The sequence below is a fragment of the Rhizophagus irregularis genome, chromosome 16, assembly GCF_026210795.1.
Source record: "Rhizophagus irregularis chromosome 16, complete sequence".
NCBI lineage: Eukaryota > Fungi > Glomeromycota > Glomeromycetes > Glomerales > Glomeraceae > Rhizophagus > Rhizophagus irregularis.
In genome coordinates this window covers 1,338,957-1,360,129 of record NC_089444.1, presented here as the reverse complement: position 1 = coordinate 1,360,129, position 21,173 = coordinate 1,338,957, and the positions used below count along the sequence as shown (strand labels likewise).

Genomic DNA, 21,173 nt, shown 5'->3' with positions numbered 1-21,173 from the left:
TAATAATAGAATTAAATAAATAACTTACCCTCTATATTATTTAATAATTTTTTAAATAAAGAAATTAGTTAGTTTAAATTACAGGTAAATATTATAACAATAATAAGTAATAATAGAATTAAATAAATAACTTATAACTTACGCTCTATTAAATAAATAAATAAATTAGTTAATTAGTTTAAATTATATGTAAATATTATAACAATAAGTAATAATAGAATTAAATAAATAATTTACTCCCTACATTATTTAATAATTTTTTAAATAAAGAAATTAGTTAGTTTAAATTATAGGTAAATATTATAACAATAATAAGTAATAATAGAATTAAATAAATAACTTGTAACTTACGATCTATTAAATAAATAAAGAAATTAGTTAGTTTAAATTATAGGTAAATATTATAACAATAAGTAATAATAGAATTAAATAAATAACTTATAACTTACTATCTATTAAATAAATAAAGAAATTGGTTAGTTTAAATTATATGTAAATATTATAACAGATAACAATAAGTAATAATAGAATTAAATAAATAACTTACAAACTATATAAATTAATATTTTTTAATAAAGAGTTTAAATAGTATGTAAATATTATATAACAATAAGTAATAATAGAATTAAATAAATAACTTACACCCTACATTATTTAATAATTTTTTAAATAAAGAAATTAGTTAGTTTAAATTATATGTAAATATTATAACAACAAGTAATAATAGAATTAAATAAATAACTTACCCCCTATATTATTTAATAATTTTTTAAATAAAGAAATTAGTTATATGTAAATATTATAACAATAAGTAATAATAGAATTAAATAAATAACTTACACTCTATATTATTTAATAATTTTTTAAAAAAGAAAATTAGTTAGTTTAAATTATATGTAAATATTATAATAAGTAATAATAGAATTAAATAAATAACTTACTCTCTATATTATTTAATAATTTTTTAATAAAGAAATTAGTTAATTTAAATTATATGTAAATATTATAACAATAAGTAATAATAGAATTAAATAAATAACTTACGCCCTGTATTATTTAATAATTTTTTAAATAAAGAAATTAGTTAGTTTAAATTATATATAAATATCATAACAATGATAAGTAATAATAGAATTAAATAAATAACTTACTCTCTATATTATTTAATAATTTTTAAATAAAGAAATTAGTTAGTTTAAATTATAGTAAATATTATAACAATAAGTAATAATAGAATTAAATAAATAACTTACGCCCTATATAATTTAATAATTTTTTAAATAAAGAAATTAGTTAATTTAAATTATATGTAAATATTATAACAATAAGTAATAATAGAATTAAATAAATAACTTACTCTCTATATTATTTAATGATTTTTTAAATAAGGAAATTAGTTATATGTAAATATTATAACAATAAGTAATAATAGAATTAAATAAATAACTAACCCTCTATATTATTTAATAATTTTTTTAATAAAGAAATTAGTTAGTTTAAATTACATGTAAATATTATAACAATAAGTAATAATAGAATTAAAAAATAAATAACTTACTCTCTATATTATTTAATAATTTTTAAATAAAGAAATTGGTTAGTTAAATTATATGTAAATATTATAACAATAAGTAATAATAGAATTAAATAAATAAACTATGACTTACCAACTAAATCAATTATAAAATAATTTTTTAAATAAAGAAATTAGTTAGTTTAAATTATATGTAAATATTATAACAATAGGTAATAATAGAATTAAATAAATAAACTATGACTTACCAACTAAATAAATTACAAAATAATTTTTTAAATAAAGAAATTAGTTAGTTTAAATTATATGTAAATATTATAACAATAAGTAATAATAGAATTAAATAAATAACTTACACCCTAAATTATTTAATAATTTTTTAATAAAGAAATTAGTTAGTTTAAATTACATGTAAATATTATAACAATAAGTAATAATAGAATTAAATAAATAACTTACTCTCTACATTATTTAATAATTTTTTAAATAAAGAAATTAGTTAGTTTAAATTATATGTAAATATTATAACAATAATAAGTAACAATAGAATTAAATAAATAACTTATAACTTACGATCTATTAAATAAATAAAGAAATTAGTTAGTTTAAATTATATGTAAATATTATAACAATAAGTAATAATAGAATTAAATAAATAACTTACCCTCTATATTATTTAATAATTTTTTAAATAAAGAAATTAGTTAATTTAAATTATATGTAAATATTATAACAATAAGTAATAATAGAATTAAATAAATAAATTATGACTTACCAACTAAATAAATTACAAAATAATTTTTTAAATAAAGAGTTTAAATTGTATGTAAATATTATAACAATAAGTAATAATAGAATTAAATAAATAACTTGTAACTAACGATCTATTAAATAAATAAAGAAATTAGTTAGTTTAAATTATATGTAAATATTATAACAATAAGTAATAATAGAATTAAATAAATAACTTATAACTTACTATCTATTAAATAAATAAAGAAATTAGTTAGTTTAAATTAAATGTAAATATTATAACAGATAACAATAAGTAATAATAGAATCAAATAAATAACTTACAAACTATATTAATTAATATTTTTTAAATAAAGAAATTAGTTATATGTAAATATTATAACAATAAGTAATAATAGAATTAAATAAATAACTTACGCCCTATATTATTTAATAATTTTTTAAATAATGAAATAAGTTAGCTTAAATTATATAAATAATAAAATACAGACATCATATAACTTACACCCTGAATTATTATTAATTATTAATTAGTTAGATATAAAGATAGTACAAAAGTATTTACTGTAAAACTATATATATTACTTACAATCTAGTTATTTAAATTAAAAATATAATTAGTTGAATCATATAAATTATTAAACAAATAAATATAATATATATATTGTAACTTACCATCTGTAATATAGTTGATTATTAAATAGTTATTTAAACAGAGAATTTAGTTATTTGAATGTTATGTAGAGTAAATAAAGTAAAGGACTAAAGGTTTAAATAACTGATAACTTACCAACTATAGTATTATTAATCATTAAATAAATTATTTAGTTATATAGAATATAATAAAAATAATGAGTAATTCATTATATTAACTTACAATCTAAATATTTAATATAATTTTATATAATATAGTTAGTCTAAATCATATTTGTAGTATTTGAATTGCTTATAAATAAAACATAATACTTCATCTTGTTTGATATACCTTTAGATTCCTTGGTATCACCTTCTTCAAATTTGGTTTAATTATATTTGATTATTTACAATTAAGTTTTTTTATTAACAAATAAAAATCTTAATATTTCAACTTCGTTTTGTATATTATATTTACCTTCAGGTTCTTTGGTATCACACAAAACTAGTTTTATTATGTTGCAAGTTTGTTTAAAAATTTTGAATAATTCTAATTTATATTATTATTCATGTTATATGCTTTACCTTTACTGTCCATTGCTATATCAAATTCCCCCTAATTGGAAAAGATAAAGTATTACTTTATTATTAAACGCCTTTATTAGTATAAATAAATACGGTAACAATATTTATGCAAAATGCATTATGTACAAAAGTGTTGATCACAAGTACAAAACATTGCATCATTGCATATATGATAAACAAATTTTGCACAACTGGAATGTATATCAATTATTACAAAATCGCACTAACTGGTTAATCATTTCGTCTTAGGTAATTATTAAGCACTAATGAAATGATTATCATTCATTTTTATATAAAACTAGGATTCACCTGTTAACTACGGTATCTACGTTAACAGTTAGTGTTTAAAATATATTATTAAATTAACGAAAGAAATGGCCGATGAGGGAAAAAAATAAAAGGTAAAAAATTTTTTAAATAATGGAGGATTAAAATGAAAAATTTTTTTTATTTCTTTTTAAATGAAAGGAATTTTTCGTTTTTTAACTTCATTCTAATTTTGTTTCATCTTAGATCTCAGCTCTTTGGCAACTTCAGTGCTTTGAAATTTCAGATGGGTTCTTGTTTCTTGTTCTCTTTTTTCGTCTTCACTTTGTTCTAATTTCGTTTAAGTAAATTACAATGATTAAGAAGAAAGATGCTAATAAAAAAATGAAATAACAATGGAATAATGGAAAGTAATTGAAGATGAAAGGGAGTAGAGGAGAAATGGGAATGAAAAGAAGTGATTATAAGATGAAGAGGAGTGATGGGAGATGAAAAGGAGTGATGGGAAGATAAAGAGGAGTGATGAGAAACGAAAAGGAATGATGAGAGACAAAAAGAAATGATGGGAAGTAAACAGGAGAGAAAAAGAAATAATGGATGTAATAGAAATAGAAAATAATGGGAGACGAAAAGAATGGAATAATGAGAAGTAATAGGAAGTGAAAAATTATGAGAGACAAAAAAATAAAAAAATGATCATCATGTAGCAAAAGATAATGATAGGAAACCCTGTAAAAAAAGGTAATCCATTTTTTTTTATTCCATCTTTTTTCCGTAAAAGGCTCATATTTCTGGAATTAATAACTTTATATCATGGAATTTATCGAATTATTTACATTTTCCATGAATGGATCCGTGAAAGGCTCATTTTTACGGAGTTTTTACAGAAATAACGGATAAAATTTTTTATAGGGAAACCAAGTAAAAATAAATAATAAAGTAAAAAAAATGAAGTTAGTAAGAAACGAAATATAAGATAGAAGCAAAATAAAAAGATAAATAAAAAATAAAAACATGCCTTTATTAATTGTAGAACCGATAGAACTAAAAAATCTAAATAAAATTAGTGAAAAACGAAATATGAAACGGAAACAAAATAAAAAAAATAAAAAATAAGAAACGAAATATAAAGTGAAAAACAACTGAACCTTAATTGCAGAATCGGATAAAAGACCTAAAAATAATGAAATAGAGTTAGTAAGAAGCAATGTAAGTTAGAAATAAAAATAAAAGAAAAGAAAGAAAAATACCTCGAGACCGAAAGAACTGAGGAAACGAACCTCGATAAAACATGACGCCAATCTGGCCAATCGAAAATATTAAATCTGCCGCGTGATCGAAGACCCAGGCGAAGTTTACCAATTCTCAATATAATTTATATCATTCTAATATTATAATTATAATTTAATACATACTTAATTATAAACAAAAAACTGCTGTAACCGTCTTTAATTCTAATATTTTCTATTTAAACAAACTCATTGGTCCACGGTGCGAAGCAACGAGTAACTGCTAGTAATGCTAGTAATATAATAAAATAAAATTAAATAATTACACAAGAATAGTTTTACATCATTACGGATGTTTAATCCCCTAATAAACCCAATTTATGATAGTTTAAGGTCATCCCAGACCGCAGTAAATACAAATACTTTAAAAATTTATACACCTAAACTAAATATAATATTGCGCTGCACAATTACAAAATTTGTGTAGTTTTAAGAAATTTTAGCTATTTCCACTGATTAAAATTTCTTCTTTCTAGGAGTATTTTATTTTGTGCATTAGTGGGTTGTCATTTATTACGTAAAGTTCCAAATATAGAATAAAAAAATGAAATAAATTTTTTTTTTAAGTTCGTGTCCGATTACTGTCCTATTAGGCGACATATGTCCTCGGTTTTAATCGTTCATTTATCTAAACATAATCAGTAATTAGGCCAAGTAAACGTGCTTTTTTTTTTGATACCGCTCCAATTAATAACTAATGTTTGTTTATTCACAATAACGAGATTTGTTAAATACTAGTTCATTGGAAGGTTTTATTTTAGTGTAATTATTGAAACAATAGACATATTTACATATCTTTAAAACTCTTTCGTAAGAATATCATGATTAAGCGTGTCATGTCATTTAACCATTTCTCTTTCGGGTATATATGTTAAATCTAAATTCTCTTGGTTTTTTTACGGATAAGACCGATTAGCCAATTAATCAAGTTGTACTACAATCATTGTTACCCTATTAAGTGGAACGCCGTTCTGGTTGGTCGTTTGTTTGATAGGGAGAATTTTCTTTTTATTTTTTGATGACTGAGAACAAAAGCATTTGTTAATTGTCATTGATGACGCAATTTGTGGCACAAGACAGCAGACAGCTAAAAATAACCCAGCTATCACTTTTTTGTGATAGTCTTGACTATCAGTTATATTATTAACACGCGAAAATCCTTATGATGTCTTTTCATGCTTAAAAGAAATAATTACCTTTTATAATAAAAACATGATAAACATGGTTTAAAAAATAGTTATTGAAAAAATCGTTTTTCATAATTCATCATCAAAACCATTGTCTTTGTTAATTAAAAAAATGGTTTTGTTAATAATAATAATTACATAAAACTTTTGTTGAATGGAATATGTTTTTGTTGCAATTTGCGATGTATTTTTTTTTGTTTGTAATTTGTAATAATTGCTAAATTATAAATACACTCCTTTTTTTGAGTTCTCATTTTTTTTTAAAAAAAAATCTTCAAAAAAAAAATAATATATTTCTCTTCCTCCTTTTTTTAAAATATATATAATAATATATCATCTTTAAATTCTTCATAAAAATGGAAATGCAAATGCTAAATTCCATCAGATACTCAACTATTTTGACCATTATTGAAATTTCTGACCATGTTGAAATTGGTAAATTAATTGGTCGTAAAGGGCGTAATCTAAAACCCATCGAGAAAGGGACTGGTACACACATTTACATTAATACAAAAATAAGTCCTCGACGAATTGAAATTAAAATAAATAATAAAGATAATAAAGATAGAAATGAAAATATTTCGACTGAGGAGAGGATCAATAAAGCAATATGTCAGATAGACAAGTTACTAGAAGATATTGAAATAAGAAATCGAAGAAAAGATGTGGAAAAAGAAGGAAATTTTGTTAGAATTGCAGATAATGGCACTAATCATAAACACGCAACACCAAAAAATCATAAAGATAACAATCAGAAGGAAAAAAGAAAAAGGTCCAAAAGAAAAATTCCGATACGACCAAAACACGACAAGTAAGATATTTAAAAAAAATATATGAATTTATTAATATTTTATTTGATAATTTTTTTTTCTAATATAAAATATTTTTAAAAGAAATTCTCCTGTAAACCGCATTAATTACAATCAATCCAATTAATCATATTTTTCCTTTGTTTTTATCAATTATGTATTTCTTTCATTCATATTATTATCACTTAATTATGCATTTAGTTTTTATTATAGATTATACATTTTTTGATTATAAGAAATAAAATTTATTATTATATAAGTATTAAAGTTTTTTTTTCTAAAAAAAAAAAAGATTTCCAATTCTTCGCAAATCAATAAAGTTTACATTCTTTCTTAATCAAAATAAAATAATAAGTATTTAAAAAAATTAAAATTAAATACACACCATTCCTTCGTTTCGTAAGTTTCGAATAATATTTTTTGCATTAAAAAGTTATCTAATCTAATACGCATATGTGAATATATACATAATTATTAAGAAAAAGCTGGAACCATGTGGTTATTTAATACTAAATAAGTAAATGGGAGCAAATAAAAACCTTTTTTTCAAAAAAAAAAGATTTAGGGTTAATATACAACCGAACTATATAAGGGATTTGTGTTGTCTATTGTCTATTGTTCTCACTATAGACTTTTTTAATGTTTGATTTATAAAATTGAGATGCATTTTTCACGACTGGATCACGTTAAACTGTTGTATTCCCGTTTTCAGTCATCTTAGTTTGTTATAATATATATAAATTATTTATTTTCCATGAACAAGAATAATTATTTATTTATAATAATAATATTGGCGTTTTGAGTTTGAGTTTGTAATTAAATCTTACATAATGTTAATAAAGTCTAAAATATAAACTGTAGCGATGGTAGTAGTAATCAATTAAAGACATTAGAAGATATACGTGAAAAGGCAAAAGATAATCCATATTTAAAAGCAGAATTAGATAATGTATTGTAACAGTCCAAGAATTGCTTTGTGAATGTACAAAACATTTATTTTGGAAGAATGAAGCATTCGAAACATTCGAAACTGAAAATCCATGTATCTAATTCGGAAATTAATGAAATGTTTGAGGTAATATTTTTATTATAAATTAAATCTTTAGTTATCATTTCATATTGTTTTTTTTTAATAACTTTGTTTATTATATTACCGTTATTCTTAATATTAAATGTTTGACTACAAGTTCCAGCTTGATAATCAGTGCTGCGTTAACTCTCCTCTGAACAAGACCTCTTGTTTATTTAATTATTTATTAATTAGGAAGGGTATCCATATTCAACATCTGGTTTCACTAATTCAAGAAGAGTGTGAGTATTTTTAGGGATTTGAATACTATTGATTTTGGCGCCACTTGAGCTTCTACTCTGTTATCCATTTATATTCAAATTGGTTTATTCAATCGCTTAATGGCGTTTTAATTATTTGGATTTCGTCAATCTTGCACTGGATTTTTAATATATTATGAGTAAAAAGAGATATTTTATCAATATTACGCAATTTCTTTTGAAAAATAGAATAAATATAACCCTGACTTCTGAACTTATTTAATAACTATGTAATTGTGTGACTGTGGTAACTACTAAAAAACTCATCATAACACATACGCTATCATCGCGGATTTATGAAATACCCCAAAATTTGTCTTCAATTGCAGTATAACTAAGAATTTTGATCGGTAATGCAGATCAATGAATCGGAAAAAATACACCGAAAAAAAAAATTAAATGATCACCTGGTTTGTGCAATGATCGGAGTAATTTCCGCTTTTGATTTAAAATATCCTTTTTAGTAATTCATTATAAATATAATTTTTTTTTTTCGTTTTAAAAAAAAAAATTTATTTTTCTTTTTTTTTGAATACTAATATTACGAAAATAACCTAATGGGAACCGAATTTAGTAAATTAAATATCTCAGGTGGAAATTTTAATCACAAAAATTGTTCATGTTGTAATAAACCCTTTACTAAAGGATTATGGTGTAAAGAATGTGACCCATTTAGAATAATGGAAGGATGGACCAGTGGAAATTCTGATATTGATAAATTTATAAAAGATACAATGTGTAAGCCGAAAAATTGGAGTCGTAAATATAGTTATCTATTTCTTGAATGGGTACCATTTGATAGATTTACAGATATAAAAGAAATTGGTGAAGGTGGATTTGCCAAAGTATATTCTGCAACTTGGATTGATGGTAAATTAGAGTACTATGAAAATGATGATGGAAGTTGGGGAAAGGTTCGTCCTAATCCTATAAAAATCGCTTTGAAAAGGTTAAATGGATCACAGAATATGTCAAATAAATATTTAAATGAAGTACGTTTTTATACTATTTTGTATCTTATTTAATTTATTTCATTTGGGTATTTAATAGTATTAATTATTTTATTTTAAATTTATTAAAATATAGCTTAAAATACATTGGAAAATTTCTAATGGAGCTGGATTAACATTTTATGGATTAACTAAAGACCTAGAAACTAAAGAATTTATGATGATTATACAATTTGCTGATGAAGGAAATTTGAGAAGTATTCTTTCAAATAACTTCAACACCATTATGTGGGAAAGTAAAATTAATTATTTAATACATATTTTAGTTGACTTAAAACATAAAGATTTTCATAGTGGGAATATTTTACAAACTAATACTACTTGTATTTCAGACTTTGGATTATCTGGACCAGCAAATGAACAAAAATCAGATGATAAAATAGTATACGGAGTAATGCCATATATTGCACCAGAAGCTTTAAACGGAGAACCATATACATCATCATCCGATATTTATAGTGTAGGCGTAATTATGGCTGAATTATCATCAGGAAAACCACCTTTTTACAATAAAAAACATGATTTAAGTTTAGCATTAACCATATGTAATGGACTCAGACCAGAATTTGGAAAAGGAACTCCTGAATTTTATAAGAAATTAGCTTATAAATGCATGAATGTCAATCCAAATGAAAGACCAGCAGCTGAAGAATTAAGAAATATATTTGGTTTTTGGTATAATTCTATTCAAGGTAATGAAGATAATAAAGAAAAATACGGTTATAAAGGAAACGAAATCAAAGCAGCATTTGAAGAAGCTGATAAAGAAATACCAAACATCTCAACTTCGTATGAAAAGAATTCTGATGCTGTATATACCAGTAGAGCGTTTACATTTAACAATTTATTACCAAAACCCGTTAATTCATCCATTATTAGTACTTTATATGTTAATAATGAAGGTATTTTCTATTTTTAAAAATTTTATCCTTACTTAAATAATTATTAACTTTATTGTTTCAATAGTTTGTGATTCTCAATTAATCGACTTGGAAGTGTCTAACTCAATACAATTAAGAGGTGCTATTGATATTGACGATGAAAATAAGGTTGATGATTTAGTGAATTAATATTATTTATTTATAAGCTATAGTATAACAGTACAATTGGTAGCTTAGTTCCTTGTAAGCTTATGATAAAACTTAATGTGGATTATAATATCATTTATTTTTATTTATTTTTAATATTAATATTTTGTAAATATTATTATGCTAGATCTTTTTATTTCACATAATTGAAACCCAAATAAGTATATATAATTAATAAATATTAATTATCCCGATATTTATTATTGCATATGATTAATTAGTTTATTTAAGCTCAACTTCCCAAATTAAGTGACTTAAAAACTTAGCTACCATAAATAAGTTAATCACTATCTTTTATACATATATACTAATAAACTTATGCATGTTTAAAGTCAATATACTGTATAATTATTATTTGTAAAATTCCGTTTCCAGGAACAAAAGTTTTCTTGACATTACAAAAATTTATCAATTTGTTTGAATGTGAATGTTTTCATAATTCAATTCGATTTTAATTTAAAATAATTTATACAGTATAAATGTAAATTACATGAATTGAACATTTAAAAAAATCATTCGAAAAATATTTTATTTATTCTTTTATTTTGAAATCTAAGGTTGTACTAGCATACTTAAATGAGAATTTTGTAAAATGTTGGATTAATCGTTAAAAAAAAGTTACAATAGTTGTTTTATAAAACAAATATTAACCGAAATTACTACCAATACCATAATTATTTTTGGACATACAGTATCAACAATAAATTCTAATTCATTAATTAATTTTCATATTTCTGTTAACAAACCTAAAACATTATAACTTATAAGGCATAAAACTAAGGAATTTAATATCTGGAGTAAATTAGGAATAAGATATAGTATTTGGATTTCAAATTGTCGAGATATGTAAAAAATGTGTGAATTTTGTATTTTTCATTAATAAAAAGTTTGAATATTTTTTAATTATTTATCAATAGTATTAATTATTCTATCAATTTTATTTAGATTATTTAACACGAACTGTATACTAATTAAGTTAAAAAATCAGGTTTCTTTAATTTATTCAATGGTGTAGGCCATGTAATTTTATGGGTTGGAAAAGTGGAATCGATTAGAAACTAATGAACAAAGTAACGCAATTTTTATACCATATAATAAATTTAAAAAAAATTAGGAAAATAGGTGAAGGCAATTATTTTACAGTATATTCAGCAATGGGAATATGATGTTGCTTTAATATGTTGTTTTAATGACTCTCAAAGACTTCTAAATAAGGTACGAAAAATTTTTAATTTAAATTTAAATATTCTTTTAATTAGTAAAATATATCTATAATTTAACAGGTTAAAGAAATAAATATAAATGGACTCAAAGTATATGGGAGATAAAAAGTATTACATATTAGTTATTCAAAATGAATATTGCATGGAATATGGTAAAATATATATATTGTAAAAATTATGGTGAAAAATATACTCATATGTGGTGTAAACAATGTCAATTAAAATATTTAAAAGAATATTTCATAAATTGCACCAGTGAGAATGAAAAACTTGATTATTTAATTCAAGAAATGCAATCAAAAATTAATTCTTGTTTCAATATAGTATTTGAATCCATACCATACAATCAATTTAATTATGTAAAGGAAATAGGTAAAGGTGGATTTGCCACAGTATATTTAGCAATATGGAAAGATGGTCCATTAAAATATAATATTGATAAAAAAATGTATACAAGAGTTTCAAACAAAAAAATTGCTTTAAAAAGTATAAATGATTCACAAATTATGACTGATAAATTCTTAAATGAGGTATGGGATAGATTCTTTCATAAGTTGATAATCAAATGTTATTTTAAATTAAGAATATATATATTTTTTTTTTTGAACAGGTTAAAGAATATTCAATTAATAAAATGAATGATATTCTTAACGTATATGAAGATCCAAATACAAAAAATTATATTATAGTTCTTGAATTTGCAGAAGGTGGAAGTTATAATTATTGGATGAATAAAAATTATAAAGATTTCGATTGGAAAAATAAAATACAAACACTACTTAGTATCATTGAAGGTCTCAAAGGAATTCATCAAAAGCAGAAGGTTCATCATGATTTACATCCAGGAAATATATTATTTTTGACAAAAAATTTAAATTCTTTTAATAAGAAATCATTATTTATATCAGATATGGGATTATGTGAAGATGTGAATAATACAAGCGAGGTAAAAATTTATGGAGTTATTCCTTATATGGCTCCTGAAGTGTTAAGAAATAAAACTTACACTCAAGCAGCCGATATATATAGTTTTGGTATGATTATGTATTTTACAGCAACTGGAAAACAACCTTTTGTCAATCGTGCACATGATCACAATTTAGTATTAGATATATGCAATGGAATTAGACCTGAAATCAACGAGCCAGGAGCACCAAAATGTTATATTGACTTAATGAGGAGATGCTGGGATTCTGATCCAAGTAATAGACCAAGTGCTATTGAAATTCACAAATTAATCAAGTCATTTTGTAAATTTTATATTTCATATAAAATGGGTGGATCAAATGAGGTTGAAATTAAAAATCAAATTAAAGAAGCAGAAAATTACAGAAAATTATACCATTCTCTTAAGAAAAACAAACAACATCCACAAGCTATTTATACATCTCGATTACTTAATCCTTATACAGCAGAACTTCAAGAATATGATAATTCTGAATGTTTAGACTGTGAAATTATTTATTGATTTTACAAATTAAACTTCAAGTTATAATCGATTTTTTTTTTATTGTATTTACTTTTTAGTTTATCTCTTTATAATTAGAAATACTGGAGCATATATTTATGTTTTCTTTTCATTGAAATTATATTATTAGTTTTGTTTGCATAATAAAAGTTAAGCAATCACTTGATATTTTTTATGAATTAATATATAGTAAATTATTTTGTTTTAATATTTGAAAATAGGGATGATAACGGTCACGGGAATTAACCAGTCATAGACCGTGACAGATATCCCGATATCGGTCTGTCCGTTGTCACTAAGCACGAGCAAAACGGCATAAATACTATCTTCGATGCAAGATGCAAGTAAAAAATTTTAAAATAATTTTAAAGGCTGTTTTTAAAAATTATTATGTTCCAAGTTTTTCCGGATTTCAGTTAAACAGTAAAATTTTTGTCCAGTCAGAATCGATAAATTAATTCCGTAAATATGCCGCATGATCGTCAAAACTTATATCCATAGTGAAAATATGATTCGCCACTACATATATTTAAAGGGTTTAAAATATATTATAAACTGAACCATAATACGATTTGTTGTTATCATATATTGAATTTTAATTAATTTAATAGAAAATGACATGATTAAATTGTATAAAAATTATTTTAATTAAAAAACGAAATTAAAACAATATAAAGAGGCAGAATATACAAAATAATCTTTAAATATCGTATTTGGATATTTACGTAATTCTAAAATAAAGACTTAATGAATTACAATTTATTATTTATAATTAAAGAAAGAGTGTTACTAATCTTAACCGGAAGGAAAATTAACCGGCGGATAAGGAATTACGTTAATTCTGGTACAATCCAGTTTTGAAGCTTGACTATAATTCTTCCTACCGGTTAATTTTCTCCCCGGTTAAATGCAGATATTCTCTTAAAGAAATAGTATCCTATACGTTATTTAAATAATGAACCTACAAATATGATATGCGGTAGAACATTAAAAAAAATTGTCCATAGTCAAATAGACAAAAGAAAGCTAATTGAATCATAGTATGTAGAAAACATGTCATGTATACGCCTCGCATGTATACGCCCCTGTATGTCACGTATGGCAACCTATTTTTTTTGTATGGTTGCTTGTTTTTGCTATACGTACATATTTATTATACTATAACTTTTTACAATAAAAAATGTACGTACTACGGTACGATAACGATGTAAATCACGTGACCGGAAATCCAATATGTAGCGTTTTTCTTGGAGAGGAGGAAAAAAGAAAAAAAAACAGATATTTTTTCTTAAAATACTATATAAGATAAAATCAGTTATTACTTTTTATAATAGACACATGTTAAAAATAACTCTTTTACACTTTATTATTAAATTAATAAACATACTATTGACTATTGTTCTTGAATTAATTTATTTTTTCAAATACTTAAAATACACTATTATAAAATACAATAAAATTACTTAATATTAAAATATTCAAAGCTAGCTTGATAAAAAATTAATTTTTGAATAATTCAACGCCTGCTGAACATCATTACTTGAGCTTCCTAAGCCTATTTTATTTGGCCAAAGTACTGAAATTACGCTATAAAATTGGAAAACAAACACGGTACAATAAGTTAATTAAAATATTTTTCACAAATATTTAGTATTAATTAATATATAAGTGCTTCCATACTTATTAAATATCTCTACTTAGTCTTGCTTTGTTAACTAGTGTTAAAATTAATATTATAAAATTTATAAAAAAACGCGGTTTTTGTAAAGATTACAACTTATGACAATATTCTACGCTAAAGCTTTTCAAAAATATTGATTTTTTTATTGTTTAATAGATTTAACGTGAAAAAGGGAAAGAAAAGAGGAGGAAGAAATAGTTTTCAGTGTTGTAAACGAACAATAAATTAAAAATATCGTGCCACACTGCCCACACAAGTCACGCAGGGTGAAATTTTTGTGTTATACATACATACAAAGAACAGCATACATGACATGTTATACAATTATTTGATTGAACATAAGCATGCAAAATGCACATCACCATACGCTACATACATAGATGTCTCTTTTCTATGTACAGATTGTACAGTGGTCGAAAAAAAGACTTCGGGATAATTTTTTTCCATCAATTTGGCCAATAAATAACCTATGACATATTACAATGTGAAAGTTTTATATGTAAACAATATTTTCGTCTCAATACACAATATGTAACTAATAACACATTAGATTTCAATCAATTGGAATCTTATTTTTTAAAATTATAACTTTAAATTAATTTCATAATCAATGTACTACGTAAATTTCTTTCAATATTCTTTATGATGTTGCAAGTAAAATAATTGGATATTTATCATGAAACTGCTTTTCAAAGTTGTTAATTAGTAAACATTAGCGATGATTGTTTTGGTTATTTAAAGAGACAGTATGGGTCTGCTAATATAATGACCATAACAGAAATAACAGATTTGTATTTGTATTGAAAATATAATATGTCAAAATAAAGTTTATGCGAAGTTAAAATCCAAATGGTTATCTCATTCATGTGAAATATTCTATGATGTGATAAATCAGTTTAAAATTCGTTGCAAATATTGTTTAAACTACTCCGATTCTTTGTACATAACTTTTACAATATAATTTAGTAAATTTGGCCCGCGCTAAGATTATTCCGGCCAACATTAGATAAACCCATCTAAATTGTCATGATCGCTATAAATGCTTAACCTCGAATCACTGTAAACCAATCAATAACCGATCATGATTGGTTATCAAATAGATCAATAAGCCAGCTTATCTGTTGTCCAATCCTGAATATGCGAGCGAATTGAGCTTGTTGGTTGCCAATCAAAAAAGAAAAATTCATTTTCAACTTTGTTCTTTGCCCATTTTAGAGAGACGGGGAAACCCTTATCATTGACCAGGTTACACAGTTTCATATCTACTCGAAAGCTAATCAAAGACCTTATAAATGATATAATTTATAATATTTTGTGCACCTAAAACCTAAATATGTCAATTATTATGCAAAAAATTACATCAAATACGTGCGAGAGTAGACAAAACGATTAATTTATTTATCAGCTCATTTTCTTTTATCCTGTGATTGACAAATTGAAAATCATGTGATTTACACCAATATTTTTTTTAAAGCTATTTTTGTGATTCCAATCTGCTGCGAAAGTTTACATCATTTATGAATTATTTTAAGCCTCTGTTTCAATTTGTATATTTCTTCGTCCGGAAATTTGATACCAACTTTGATTTCTATTCATTTTTTCATTTCTATATTTTTCGAGATAATACCTTGATCAACATAAACAAACTTCGTAATCGTACATAGCCGCGGTCAAATAAATTCATTTTCTTTTACCTTCATACAAAACTAAAAAAAGTAAAAAATTCGTTATTTATATTATTTATAAAATAATTTTTTTTTTCCGCAATAAAATAAAAGGATTTAAGGGTAGTACAACGAAACTTATTATATGATGTATTAATACAATATATAATGAAATAATTTAGCATTCATTGATTGTTGAATAATAATTATTGTAGATCTCTCCTTTTCTTATTTCCAAAAGTCGGAGTTCTAGGTCCTGAAATGATACATAAAGCTAGTAGAAAATGCATGTTGATCTCACCTGACCTATTTACGTATAGCTCGGAGTTTACAAAGTCCTGTTTGAAACGGGAGAAATTTTTATATTAAACAAAAGAAAAAACGGGACGATCTGACGATCATCCAACAAATCTATTGTACCACTTTGATACAATTAGCCAATGTAATATGATGGAATTTTATTCTAATAAGGAAATCTCATTCCTTAATAAAAAGGATAAAAAAAGTTAAAATAATTTTTCTATAAATCTCACTTCTAATCTTCTTTTTTTCTTACTCTAAAAAAAAAATTAATTTTTTTTTCTTAATATTAAAACAATGATGATGTCTAACGCTATAAATCATAATATTGAATATTATAAATCTGAACTTGTTAAAAAAGATGAAATAATTGAAAAATTATTTGAAGAAGTTGAAAATTTAAAGGATAATCGAAGAGAACAAAATAAACTTATTAAAAATTTACAAAAACAGATTGAAAGTAATTGGATATTAAAAGAAAAAGAATATGAAAAACAATTAAAAGAATTAAAAATTGAAAATGAAAAATTAAAGATAGAAAATGAGAAACTTTTGAAAAGAGAACGAAGAAGAAATGTTGATTTCTTTTGTCTAAAATCACTAGAAGAAAACGTAGAAGATAATAATATTATGACTTCGGAAGAAACTGAAGAAATTGAAAATGAAAAAAGTTTTCACATATATCCTCAAAATTCTAGTAAATTCCTAAATTTTATAAATAGATTTCCTGTAAAAGAAGAAACAATGATTCCAGATTATTTTAAAGCCGCTGAAGAAAAATGCTATTACGAAGGTGGTGTTAATCATCATGATCGTTACTATAAAAGGAGAGCGGTGTATTTAAAATAAAATTACCGTGTATGGAAATTTATATGATATAAAAAAAGATCAACATATAAGCTATTTCAGCTTTAAGTGTACATACAAAATTTAAAAATCATGGTTATGTTGGATTCTCCATTATTTTATGAAAAAAAAAAAAAATACCATTGTAATGTAGTAAAATTTCAATTATATTTTCTCTCTCGTGCGACTATTAAGTAAATATTTTTTTATGTACGATAAACAATTGCGCCATTATAGTAGCACGTATGTATGAATGTCTATCATATCTGGTGTACGATTCAAACATTTTCTAAGCAGATATTCTTATGTAATAACGATAATCATTCTTAAAAACGAATAATTAAATATATAGTTAGTTAGTTGCAAAAATTTCCTACTATTCTAAATTTTGCCGATTAATTTATCAAAAACAATTCTATGCAAAAATATATAAACTTCATTAAATATAAAATAAATAAACCAAATGCTTTAAACTACATGATCCAGTGTTCTTTGATTACATTTTAAAAATATCCATAAAAAAATTCTTTCTCGTCTACAAAACATACCGTATTTTGCGGTATATAAGCCCCCCCTTTTGCACTTAATGCCGGCCAAGATCCTCATAATTCTGGCCAAAATAGCCATAATTCTGACCAGGGTGCTTATCTTTGGGGAGATGCTTACTAACAGCAAAATACGGTATATTGATTTTTTCTTTATATTATTACATATAATTCAAAAATAATAAAGCTTGTATATGGAAATTTCAATTTTTTATATATAAATAAATGTGTAATAGTCAAGACGCGGTGTAATCGAAACCTAGATATTTCTGATGCATTAATAAATTATTACGAAATTATTTATTAATAATATAACAATTTGCGCTATAAAAAGGGATTATCCAAACGGAAGCAGAAAACTCATACTACTATACACAGGGTTGCATCTATACAATGACAAAACTTAACAATAAATTTTTCAGGTACATTTTCCGTAACTAATCAAATGAAAGTATAACATTTATACTTTGTATTTGAAAAATGAAACGTTTTTATAATAATAAGCCTTTAAAGTAGCATATCAGATATTACTATTACGATAACTCTTAAAAATCATTGTTTGCACTGCAGTAAAGCGCATGGAGTGCAAGAACCGAACTGCAGTGAAACATAGTTTAATAATTCCGCGCCCTGTACATGTGTTTGCTTATGATCTACGTTTGCTCCGACATTCAGGTTTACGCTCTTAAACATTTCAATATATTAAAAATTGTTGTAAGAGATTGCAAGGAAGGAGAGAGAAGAAAGAAATTAACGTTCATTATATAACTTAATCATATAATACTATGTCACCTACAAATTAATTTTCTTATATTTTAAATATAAAAATTAGGCATATTTTAGTCAATAAATATTACAAATATATGTACTGCTGTGCTTGACAATTAATGAAAAATCAGTTCTGAGATTCGTCAGGTCAATTCTGAAACTTGGGGAAGCTAGTTTTTCCATATCTTCAAAATTTCCGAGGAAACCTATGAGAATTCTTATCGAATAATTTAAATTTTAATAGATTATAATTGTATTGCACATTGATTACTATATTATTAAAGTTGAAGACATTTCAAAATTAAATAAAAGAGAAAAAATTCTTAAGGATATCGGTAAGGCTAAATATAAAATAGTTAGTTTCTGGGTCATTTTTTTTTGATCACGTGATATCGATTTTTCCAATCATAATAGTTAAATTTTTTTTCCTGCCGTACGATCATCTTTTATAAATCGACTAAATTTTTTTTGTAATAATTTTTTCCCTGTATGGTATTTCAAGAAATTATTTATTGCCATTCTACTCAACTGGAATAGATTTGCACACGTCGCTTCAGGGCTGAGATTGCGTAACGTCAAAATCAAAGGAACGATTTATGACTTATTTATAAATTTGTACCTCTGGTGATGATTTGTGTCAGATGTAGATCGTATTAAAGTTATTTACTTATTTCATATATTTATAAATGTGGTATAGTTATACTGTTATAGTGCATAAGTTTACTTATAAAATTAGCATCTGAGGATGTGAAAAGTATAGCATTGTTAAAAATCCTAAATAACTAGCCAATAGAAATTATGCTCTTTTTTTATAAACAAATATCATAATTACTATTCCTTATAAAAATTTTTTTTGAAAATTGATCGCATATCGGAGTTTTTTTTGGAATGAAAACTAGAAAAATGATCTTATGATCATTTATCGGAATTTTTACCCAGAAATTTTTTTATAGGGATTGGCTAATTTATTATGTTTATTTATAGATTTTAGGATTTTTAACCATGCTGAAAAGTATAATATATTAAATATTCAATATTCATCCGCTAACCAAAAATATATTTTCCATTTTTCATAAAATTGAATTTTGAATTTCTATTTGATATAATAAAATTTTTCATGTAATGTTATTTTTAGAAAACCAAATTATCTTTATATTAATAACCTGATTACTAAAATTTTAAAATTTTCGTTCTGTGTCGCAGTTAAATGTTACACTTTGCTTTGTTGCTGGCGCCAAAAAAGGTCAAATCGCATGAAATTTATGTTTTTATGTGGCACAAGACAGATATAAAGTATGCATAAAGACTATTTATTTGTTTATTTTTACCTTTTTTAATTATTAAAAAATTGATCGCTTGCGTCATATGACCTAATGATTATACATATTTACTATTTATTCGTGGGAAAAAAAAAAAATAATAAATGAAAATTTTACTAAAATTACTAAAATTGTATTAGATAGACAATTTAATTTATACCAAAATTATTGATTTATTGACAAAAATAGAAATTAATTTACTTATCGGAATCTGATAATCATAATCATTGATCCCAGGGATCCCAGGGTATTTATTTACCGAACTTTTTTTTTTCTTGAAAAATACTTTTTACTATAAACTGTTTCACTCTTTTTGAAAAACTAAATAATTTTTTTCTTTGATTTTGAATTTGCATTTTAATTCTTTGCATTGTATTCAACATTTTTTAAACGTTGACTTATAATGAGTAACTATGAGCGATGTGAAAAATGTGATAATTATTTATTTTCTTATATGAGATCATGGTGTATAAGATGTCAAATAAAATCTTTTAAAGAAAACTTTATAAACTGGACCAGTGGAAATGAAAAAATTGATAAATTTATTCAAGGAAGACAATTAAGAATTCCCCGTGATATAATTTTTGAATGGATACCTTACAATCACTTTTATAATATTGAAGAAGTAGGTAGACATGATGCTTCTACAGTATATTTAGTATCATGGAAGAATGGTCCATTATACTGGAATAAAGATAATAAGAAATACATAAGAAAATCACCAGATAAAAAAGTTATTTTAAAATGTTTACATAACTTACATGATAATATTATTGATGATGAAATAAATGAAATATATTATAAGGTAACAAATTCTCCATGAATTACTTTGCTTTGATTACTTATTCTTTAATAAAATAATTAAGTCTTTTTAT

General features: G+C 23.5%; 4 protein-coding genes across 4 annotated transcripts; all 4 read left to right on the top strand.

Annotated features, from left to right (window-relative positions):
- Nucleotides 1–6,604: 6,604 nt before the first annotated feature.
- Nucleotides 6,605–7,063, top strand: OCT59_008059 (uncharacterized protein; the record flags this gene model as incomplete). Its single annotated transcript, XM_025315119.2, has 1 exon — nucleotides 6,605–7,063. The coding sequence occupies one exon, from the start codon at nucleotides 6,605–6,607 to the stop codon at nucleotides 7,061–7,063; it is 459 nt and encodes a 152-aa protein (XP_025183641.2).
- Nucleotides 7,064–8,943: 1,880 nt separating this feature from the next.
- On the top strand, nucleotides 8,944–10,466 carry OCT59_008058 (uncharacterized protein; the record flags this gene model as incomplete). The annotated part of the gene is made up of 4 exons (XM_066142210.1): nucleotides 8,944–9,378; nucleotides 9,473–9,632; nucleotides 9,729–10,298; nucleotides 10,363–10,466. 4 exons carry the CDS (start codon nucleotides 8,944–8,946, stop codon nucleotides 10,464–10,466), a joined length of 1,269 nt encoding a protein of 422 aa, XP_065999113.1.
- Nucleotides 10,467–12,881: 2,415 nt separating this feature from the next.
- OCT59_008057 (uncharacterized protein) lies at nucleotides 12,882–13,175 on the top strand (the record flags this gene model as incomplete). The annotated part of the gene is made up of 1 exon (XM_025324952.2): nucleotides 12,882–13,175. The coding sequence occupies one exon, from the start codon at nucleotides 12,882–12,884 to the stop codon at nucleotides 13,173–13,175; it is 294 nt and encodes a 97-aa protein (XP_025183639.2).
- A 3,942-nt stretch (nucleotides 13,176–17,117) lies between these two features.
- On the top strand, nucleotides 17,118–17,669 carry OCT59_008056 (uncharacterized protein; the record flags this gene model as incomplete). The annotated part of the gene is made up of 1 exon (XM_025330166.2): nucleotides 17,118–17,669. The coding sequence occupies one exon, from the start codon at nucleotides 17,118–17,120 to the stop codon at nucleotides 17,667–17,669; it is 552 nt and encodes a 183-aa protein (XP_025183638.1).
- Between the last annotated feature and the right edge of the window lie 3,504 nt (nucleotides 17,670–21,173).